Here is a 9496-nt window from a genome sequence, read left to right on the forward strand (position 1 = left end):
CGCCCCTATTTGTTCCTTTTTTATATGACCTTCCAGAACTTAATTTTCCCAACTATTTCCTCTACTTGCCATTTTCTCTCACAAATGAAGAGAATTGTCAAGTGAAGGCCTGGAACACCAGCACCTTCTCACCCTTTCAGGAAAATTATTGGGGATACAGAGTTACTGAGAGAGCAACGGTGGAGACTTCAGGACCCTAAACCTCTCCAATATAACAGCTCCTCCAGGCAAAAAAAAAATTAAGCTATCCCTTCCCCAGTGGCATCTTCTCCATCTCCCCAGCCTGCTCCGCACGCCGCTGGGAGAATAGACTTCTGGATCAAACTTATGTGCTCCAAGAGCGGCCACCTCCCAAGCCCCACTCCACCTCGTGGGCTCTGTTTAGGCAATTTGCACAGACACAGCGTTGCCACATCCGCTTTTCTGGGTGACTCAAGTCATTGCTATTTGCCTTTTCTTTCTAGGATGCTTTGGCTGCTGTGCTTTCCCTCTGCTTTTAATTTGGGGAAGAGAAAAGCTAATGAATCAAGAATGAATCTCCTCTCCAGTAATCCCTTTTAACCGCTCCCTTCCCCCCCCCCAAGTTGGCTCCCTCTGTTCTCAAGTTCTGTAACTACCCAAGAAGTGCGGGGGAGGAACAGGTGGGGACGCAGAATTACACCTAAACCTCAAGTTGGCATGTAAGGTATCACTTTGGTAGGAAGACTTTTCTGAAGCTCCCCTGCAGCTTGCTGAGCGTTTTTGCTATTGCCGCTGTACATTTTCTGCTCATTTCTTGATGCTGCTGCTTCTCGTTGCTCTGTCACGCCGAAATCTATTTTGTTACGGCCCTAGGTGCCTAAATCAGGGTGAATTCCACGAGACTCACCAGCGGTTTTCTTCCTGTCCAAGGTAAATACACTAGGCAAAATGAGGAACCACCAAAGGATACAGGGGAAGGGGGGAGAGAAAGGGATTCCCTCACCTTTTCGGGCACATCCTTGTTAATTTCCACCAGAAGGAGGCGCGCGGCCCAGATCCCCCCAGTCTCCTTTCTTAAATCCCCCTACAGAGGGCTGCCAAGGTTGGCGGCGCGGAGGAAAAGAGCCCTCCGGCAGGCCTGGCTCTCCCCCCGCCCCCCGGGTTGGTTTTTCCCAGCTGCGGAGGTTGGGCCAGGGGCTGGGGTGCGAGGAGAGTCGGCGCCCGCAGCGCGGAGCCGAGAAGTCGTGGAGACTCTGGTGGGACTGAGTTGTCTCGGGAGGTGACGGGCGCGGAGGTGAGCTGTGGGGAGCAAGCGGCGAAGGCGAAAACCCGGAGGCGGCGCCGGGCCCCTTCCCATCCTCTGGAGGGAGAGTAGCGTAGGTCCCAGGGTCCCACAGCCGCTTTGTTCGCGGCCTCTCCCCTCCTCTTTGGAGATGACTTGACCCCCTCTGGGATCCGAGGGGATCGCTGGGGCGCGGGCCAGGGGCCGAGGGGTGAGGGGCGACAGCTGTAAGGTCCTCCACTTCCTGCTAATCCGGGAAGGTACCAAAAGAGATCAAAAGACTCCTGTAACCTGAAACTTCCCTCCCATCCAAACCTGGCCCGGGAAAGGTCCGGGCAGGCGCGGAGACCCCGGAAGGCTGGTCGCCGCGGAGGCGGTGGGGGAAGGAGCCGGGAGAGTGAGAAGTTTGGTTGGGGAGGCGCAGGGGATTAAGCGAGAAGTTAGAGGCGGGGGACGAATCTGATCGGGAAAGAGGAGGGCGGGAGGCTGGAAGGGTATATATAGTGTGGGCCTGGGCAGAAGGAAGACTTTATGCTGGGTGTCTCGGGACACGCGCCCCTCTCGCGGGTAAGGATGTGCGTGGGACTGGGGAGGCGAAACCTGGACGGGCTTTCCGAGGGAGTCTTGGGGACCAAGTAGGGACGACTGGGCTTGGAGAGTCGGGTTCCCGCACTCCGGGAGCTGCGGCCGCCGCCGCTCCTCACGGTTCTCTCCCGCCTGTCCCAGGTCCCGGAGCGGATCAAGCGTGAGGCGCCAACAAAAGAGGCAAGGAGGTGCCACCCCGGGGGCGGCGGCAGGAAGAGGAGCGGGAGGAGGAGCGCGGAGCTGAGAGTCCGGACCCGCCGTGCGTACTTTCTGGAGGGAAGGGGCGGGGGAATCGACCCCGGGCGGGGAACGCCTGGTGGCGAGGGGTTTAGCCAAGTTCCGGCCGCGGCGTCCCTCCTCCGCTCCCACGAGAGGAAAGTTTTCTCCAGACGCTTCCGGCTGGCCCGCACCCTCCGGACCCAGCCCGCGAGCCTTCGGAGCGGGCGCCGTCCCAGCCCAGCTCCGGGGAAAGCCGCGCCGCGATGCCTGGGGGGTGTTCCCGGGGCCCCGCCTCAGGGGACGGGCGGCTATGGCTGGCATGGCTGGCGCGGCTGGCGCTGTTCCTCCTGGGCTGGGTCTCCTCTTCTTCTCTCACCTCCTCGGCGTCCTCCACCTCGTCCGCGTCGTTCCTGGCCTCGGCGGTGTCCGCCCAGCCCGCGCTGCCAGGCCAATGCCCCCAGCCCTGCGAGTGCTCCGAGGCTGCGCGCACTGTCAAGTGCGTTAACCGCAACCTGACGGAGGTGCCCGCGGACCTTCCCCCCTACGTGCGCAACCTCTTCCTTACCGGCAATCAGCTGGCGGTGCTCCCCGCCGGCGCCTTCGCCCGCCGGCCGCCGCTGGCTGAGCTGGCCGTGCTCAACCTCAGCGGCAGCAGCCTGGAGGAGGTGTGCGCTGGAGCCTTCGAGCATCTGCCCAGCTTGCGCCAGCTCGACCTCAGCCACAACCCGCTGGTCAACCTCAGCGCCTTCGCCTTCTCGGGTAGCAACGCCAGCTTCTCGGCCTCCAGCCCCCTGGTGGAACTGATGCTGAACCACATCGTGCCCCCTGACGACAGGCGGCAGAACCGGAGCTTCGAGGGTATGGTGGCAGCGGCCCTACGAGCCGGCCAAGCGCTTCGCAGGCTCCAGCGCCTGGAACTGGCCAGCAACCACTTCCTCTATTTGCCTCGGGATGTTCTAGCCCAACTACCCGGCCTCAGGCACCTGGATCTACACAACAACTCTCTGGTGAGCTTAACCTATGTGTCCTTCCGCAACCTGACGCACCTAGAAAGCCTCCACCTGGAGGACAACGCCCTCAAAGTCCTTCACAATGGCACCCTGGCCGAGTTGCAAAGCCTGCCCCATGTCAGGGTCTTCCTGGACAACAATCCCTGGGTCTGCGACTGTCACATGGCAGACATGGTGGCCTGGCTCAAGGAGACAGAGGTAGTGCAGGGCAAAGCCAGGCTCACCTGTGCATTCCCGGAAAAAATGAGGAATCGGGCTCTCTTGGAACTCAACAGCTCCCACCTGGACTGTGACCCTATCCTCCCTCCGTCCCTGCAGACTTCTTATGTCTTCCTAGGTATTGTTTTAGCCCTGATAGGCGCCATTTTCCTACTGGTTTTGTATTTGAACCGCAAGGGGATAAAAAAGTGGATGCATAACATCAGAGATGCCTGCAGGGATCACATGGAAGGGTATCACTACAGATACGAAATCAACGCGGACCCCAGGTTGACAAACCTCAGTTCTAATTCGGATGTCTGAGAAACATTCGAGGACAGAACAAGGACAGCTATGCATGAGATGTAGACTTAAGCTTTATTCTGTCCTAGGCTTGCTCCACTTCCACCTTCCACTGTGGACACCGCTGACCTTGACTGAAAGCAGTGAAGGGAATTTGCTCCCTTGTTATGTGAAGTTTTTTGGTGTGTCTTGTTAATGTAAGACGATGAAAAACTGTGCATAGTGTTTTATCCTTTTCCTTTTCTTGGAACTCGACTCGTGTGGAGGGATTTTTCGAGTTTTAGCATGAACGTGGACTCCTGGCTGTTTCTCTTAGTACAGAGCTCAAGGTGTAGCCAGTGTAGCCACACAGATAGCATTCAACAAAAGCTGCCTCAACCTTTTTGAGAAAAAAATACTTTATTCACAAATATCGGTTTTATTCTCATGTACCAAAATTGTGGAGAAAATAAATGCATTCCATAAACTGCCTGCAGATTTTAGCAAGTTCTTCAGAGTAACTCCATAGCCCACAGGAGCACCTGCATCCGAGAGCATGCTTATATTTTACTGTTCTACGTATTACAAAAAAATAACTTGCAACTTCAGATAACTTCTTTAACAAAGTAAACTACTTTTTTGGTTGCAGTTTATATGAAACTATACTGAAGTTTTTTTTATAAACTGCATTGAGATCCAACAGACTAAATTGTTAAAAAAAAACTTCAATAAAGATTCTTAAAAGAATTACAGCTGTGTTCAAGTTTGCTATTTGAAAAAAAAAGGATTGGGGCAATGATGTCAGAATGGTCTTGGTTTTGATGGTAATTGAGGTATTGTAGCTGAAAACGAAAGTGGAGTAGTGTCTTAAGTAATAGAATTTGGAAATAGTTTTGAGATGGTGGAACCTTTCAGGATTTAAATAGAGAATGTGAATATACATATAATAGATTTATTGTAGTCCGAAAGTTAATGCTATTCATGAAACAATTTTGTAAGAGCATTATAAAGTTGATAAGAGGGGAGAGTTCTGTATGATAAACAGCTCACAGTTCAGAGCTTTTTCTAGGCTAAGTTGTTAGAATGGAACAAAATTATTTACTTCATAAAACTTTCTGTGTGAAATTGTTCTATGGGTTTTCAGAGCAGAGTATGAAATATAATGCAGATGTTTTAAAATGAAGTATCTTAAAGACAATACTCTAAAACAAAAGATTAAAAATGTAAATTTTTAAAAATTTCCTGAGCATGTAAATTGGAACTTAGATTTTCTTGAGGATATTAAAAAAAAAACAAAACCACTTAAAATAGAATATACATGGTCAATAGTTTATCAGAGATGCTGCTTGTATGTTTAAAAAACCATCATGACAGGATATGAATTTGAGGAACTAACCAGAGACAACGGCCTACATCCATAAACAAGTGTCTCAATGAATCATAGGTTGTGTTCAGTTCATATTTAAGAATTGGGGTATCAAAATATTCCCCACCTCTACTTTATATTAGTATATACACCTGTGTGAAGAATAAATCACTGTAGGTGTAAATAACAGCAATTGCTTAATCAATTGATACTATCAGTAATGGACAAGATTTTCTTTTTTTTTTCAGTTTATTGTACGCCAAGGAATCCTAAAAGTAAATTCCATTACTCTCCAAGCTATTATATAAAGTGACATTAGCCATTATTGCTTAACATACAGTGTAGGTAAACTCGCATCAATAAGTCTTAAGGCCTTTTTTCTCTTTAAATTGATTATGTTCTACAGTGCTTTATATTTGAAATAAAATTTACATTTCCATATATTTATAAATGAAATAGGATTGCAGTCCTTTAGGTAGGTTCTAGAGATCTTTGCCTATTCCTTCTTTGAGTTAAATTGAGAAGTTTTGAAAATAGGACTAAAAATCTATGAATCTGTTCCTTCTTTAGACTCTGTAGTCGGAATATGAAGTTCTAACTAGATTAAGTTTCATAAGACTCATTTTATGAAATATAGTATTTATTATGTACAGGAGATATTTCAGATCCTATAATTAATTACCCAAGGAAAAGTTAAATATATGGCACTTAATATTCCATTAAACATTTTACGTGTTCACCAGGAATTCATAAATTGGCTGGCTGTCATTATTTCTTAGGAATGATGAAGATATTAACCTGCTAAAAATAGTAAAAACATCTAATAAATAAGGGCACACATAGCATCTCAGAAATAAACTGATAGACTTTGGTAAGTCTGCTGATTCTGTGGAAAACAAATTGTAATGCTTACAGTCTATTTAGAAGAATTTTTTCTTCTTCATCCCATGATAATCTTAGCAGTTAAAAACCAAGCTCTAGCTAAGATCCAGGAAAGCAGTAGATTTCCTTAGTCTAGTTTTTCTCATTCACTCGCTGAAGCAGGATCCCGGATAAAGTGAGGTGTTTTTGCCTGTTAGGTGAATGGCTTTTTTGAAGTTATGACTTCCTGCTTTTTCATCCCCTTGCTCCTTCCTTTGTATAAACTTCCCAATTTGCTCTTGGTCTCTTTCCTGTCATATCACTCCTTGCTAGTCTCTGGCAATAGAACATTGCTTGGACAAAAAAATAATAACTGTTTAGAAACAATTGCTATTGTGCAGTCATAATACTCTAAGTCTGTAAACTCCTAAGGCAGTCTGAGTTCCTTAGAAGACAGGTGCTATATAAATCCAATTAGTATAAGGGGATATAAGAAAAATGAAATAAAAGTATCATAACTTTAAGTGTTTTAAACACTGATCTTTAGTACCATTTTGCATTACTAATCCTAATCCATTTTTAAAAATTTATTTTATAAATTTGAAAATTTATTTAGGAAATTAAGGTATACTACCTACCAAAATAAGTTTTTGAGGAAAAAAGTTTTGAGGAAAACATGTTTCCTCTGTTTGAAACAAAGCTGTTTCAGCAGAAACACTCTTCATTTATCCTTTACAAGTTTCATTTGAAGAAAGTTAGAAAAAAAATACTTAAAAATGTAAGCACTTGATAAATCCCTCAATTTAAAAAGCTATTAAAATGTCCAATAAATTTCTATTTAAAGTGCAAGATTTCAGGATAATACACTATTTGACCCTGAATTGTAACCATCCCCTTTCCATGTAACCATTCAGTTTGATACATTAATATATATATATATCATCAATTTTGCTGCCTCCTGTGATTCAGTGGTGACCTGTAAGGCACATTTGTACCTTATGGCTGATGGATTTTTCTGACAAATAGGGAGAGTTTAAAGCACAGTCAATAAAATTTTTTAAGGGAAAAGGAGCTACATAGATTGATATTCTATAAGTAATAAATAAGATTTTTTTTAGAAGTGGAGAAAGGCTTGGTTGAAATAAGTAAATCATAACTGGTAAATTCTTTTACAGTATCTTGATTGGCAGCAAAGGTGGATTATGCTCAGTATTTAATTAGAAATAACGTATCTTTGTTTTCTGCCTTTAAAGTAGATGTAAAAAACATAAAAATAAAAAAGAAGATCCCAATAAATTGTGATTATTTCCTCAGGGATTCTGTTTTACTCTCTCCCTTTGGCCTAATGTACTATTACAGGGCTTACCCTGTAATGTCTTGAGGACATTACACGCTTTGCAGCTCTAGGTTGGGAGTCTTTCATATCATTTCTGCTTTCCATTTAAATTTTTTCTCCAAATACTACACTACAAGAGACAACCATGAGGACTTGCAAGGTTAAAAACAAATTGGCCTGTGCTTTCTTCCTGCTCCAAAATCCATTCAGTCATCCAGCCTTCATAGAGCAGCACCATAAAGTGAAGACTGACATTTATTAGATGGATTCAGGTTTCACTTTTATCTTGTGCAAGGATTTTTTTCATGGTAAAAGAGGGGGAAGGGAGGAAATCGTGTTTCTAGAAAATACATACATACATACATACCTTGACAATGTCCTTTTTAAAATTTTTCAGTAATAGTGCAATGATGCATTAGAAATAATTAAGAAAAGATAATCCGTATTGTTCAGATGATCCTGTCTTCTTTGAGATGGAGAAAAACAGCCCTTTGAGGATGTTTTGTACAATTATTTTTCTGTTCTTATCCTTATAAATGATTCAAAAATGCAAACTGGCTTCACATTTGTGTTTTATCGTAAAACGTTTTAGCAGCTCTAACTCATGGTTAAAAAAAATCTAGATTTAAAAAAATATTTAATACGTGATTTATATACTTTTGACAGGAGTAAGAACTCTTAGTATTTCAAAATTGGAAGGGCTCTTAGATGTGTCAAGCCCAATTTTCTAAGCTACGGATGAAGAAACTGGTAATTGTGACATATCATTATGTTATATAGTGACAACTAGGACTAGATTTCAGGGTTCCCAACTCCCCTTCTCATGCTCTTTTTGCCACATGATGGCATTACTAATTACCTACCTTCAGATCTTTGGAATTCCCATGTCTAATATAAAAGGCAATTGCTGTGAATATATCCATTTTATTGTTCTTGCTTTGCACTCATTCAATATGTTTTGGTTTGATCTAAATTTCACTTCCATTGTGTTAAAAATTACTATGTTTCAGACCCCTCAATATGCCCCTCAATATGTTTGAGATAATTTTTTTCATAGCAATCATATTACCATGAAGCTCCTCTGAGTCTGTGATAGGAGCTATTTTGAAAATTTAATGGTGGTATTTCTTTTTAAAAGAAAAATAAAACTCTGGGAAGCTGTGCTAGCTTGTGTAATTCTATCTTAAAAAATGAGTTAGCTCAGCTGGTGAGAACATTAAACAAATGAGACCAAGTTCATGGCCATGGAGACTGTCAGTTTTGCATGCTCAGGTCTAACCCCCGGCCTAGGCCTGCTCCAGGTGCATGCTACCATCCATACATTGAGGGCCTAGACCAAACGGAAAATCTACGTCAGTGCAAATCCCTATCACGCGGGAAAACCAGTGGGCTGATGGGCCAAATCCTGGCAGCCGTACTGGTGATATGTTAGCTTACTGTCTTTACCTATGCAGGGCCGAACAACTAACAGTCCCTATGTCCTCACTGTAGTATGTATGCCACAGACCACAGAAAGCTTCTCATTTATGTGAATTTTAAGAAAAATCTATCTATCATGAGTGCCTTTTAATGTACCACATGGGAAATTAGTTAGGTTTGCTTTGCTATTTAAAATGAAAATATGGCTTAAGGTTCAGGATCGCGATTACTCTATCACAGACTTGTATGTAAATGTTTATAAAAAACAAATGCAGTTTCTGTTTAGCAGACATTTCATGGTAATAGGATTTATTTGTGGTTCACAGTTTAATGTGGTTAATGTAAGGATTCTAAGGAAGTAGAACCTTAAGATAGGACTCACTATAATACTTTCTGTGAAGGGTAAATATTTAATAATATGTTTTAAAGAACCTGAGGATGTTATCAAGATAGGATTTTTTAAAAAGTGTAATTTTATAAATTTCCCTACTTAAGTTCTCTACCCCCACAGTCCTGTTCCTACATCTGTGTCTTCTCCCAAGGAGAACCATGATACACATTTCAAGGTGACTATTTGCGCACAGGAGAATTGGACTGACTGAAACATTAGGTGGGTCAATTTGCAAATATACGTTTCTTCATATAAGACAGCTTCTCTAAGCTTTACCATATAGTTAGTGAACCGTTTGCAAAGAGGACTTTATCTTTCTACGGTTATTCTTACAGATCACGGCAAACACATGGGTATTAAACATTTAAGAGATATTTTAAAATGAAATCATGCATGTTTCTTGTAGATTATTTGAAAAACACAGGAGGGAAACACCATGAGCTATCCTATCACTATAGAAAAAAATGCTTCACTATTGAGATAAACTGCCATTTGTTTATATCACATTGTATCTTGCCTTTTCACTTACAATGTTGTCAACATTTCCATAGTGTCATTAAAAACAATTTTATGTCTGGGTTTTAAA

At 43.4% G+C, this 9496-nt stretch overlaps 1 protein-coding gene across 3 annotated transcripts; it reads left to right on the forward strand.

Annotated features, from left to right (window-relative positions):
* The first annotated feature begins 850 nt into the window (after nt 1–850).
* On the forward strand, nt 851–7052 carry TPBG (trophoblast glycoprotein). 3 transcript variants are annotated; one of them, XM_047734832.1, is made up of 2 exons: nt 851–891; nt 1970–7052. In XM_047734832.1, the coding sequence occupies exon 2, from the start codon at nt 2311–2313 to the stop codon at nt 3577–3579; it is 1269 nt and encodes a 422-aa protein (XP_047590788.1). In that variant the 5' UTR covers nt 851–891; nt 1970–2310; the 3' UTR covers nt 3580–7052. The 3 variants fall into 3 exon arrangements, with proteins under 3 accessions (XP_047590788.1, XP_047590786.1, XP_047590787.1); XM_047734830.1 differs by lacking the exon at nt 851–891 and adding an exon at nt 1055–1255; XM_047734831.1 differs by lacking the exon at nt 851–891 and adding an exon at nt 1660–1810.
* The last annotated feature ends 2444 nt before the right edge of the window (nt 7053–9496 follow it).

The sequence above is a fragment of the Lutra lutra genome, chromosome 6, assembly GCF_902655055.1.
Source record: "Lutra lutra chromosome 6, mLutLut1.2, whole genome shotgun sequence".
In the NCBI taxonomy this organism is placed as follows: domain Eukaryota; kingdom Metazoa; phylum Chordata; class Mammalia; order Carnivora; family Mustelidae; genus Lutra; species Lutra lutra.

Coding starts and splice junctions, on each gene's coding strand:
- TPBG (XM_047734832.1), top strand. CDS start 2,311: ATGCCTGGGGGGTGTTCCCGGGGCCCCGCCTCAGGGGACGGGCGGCTA.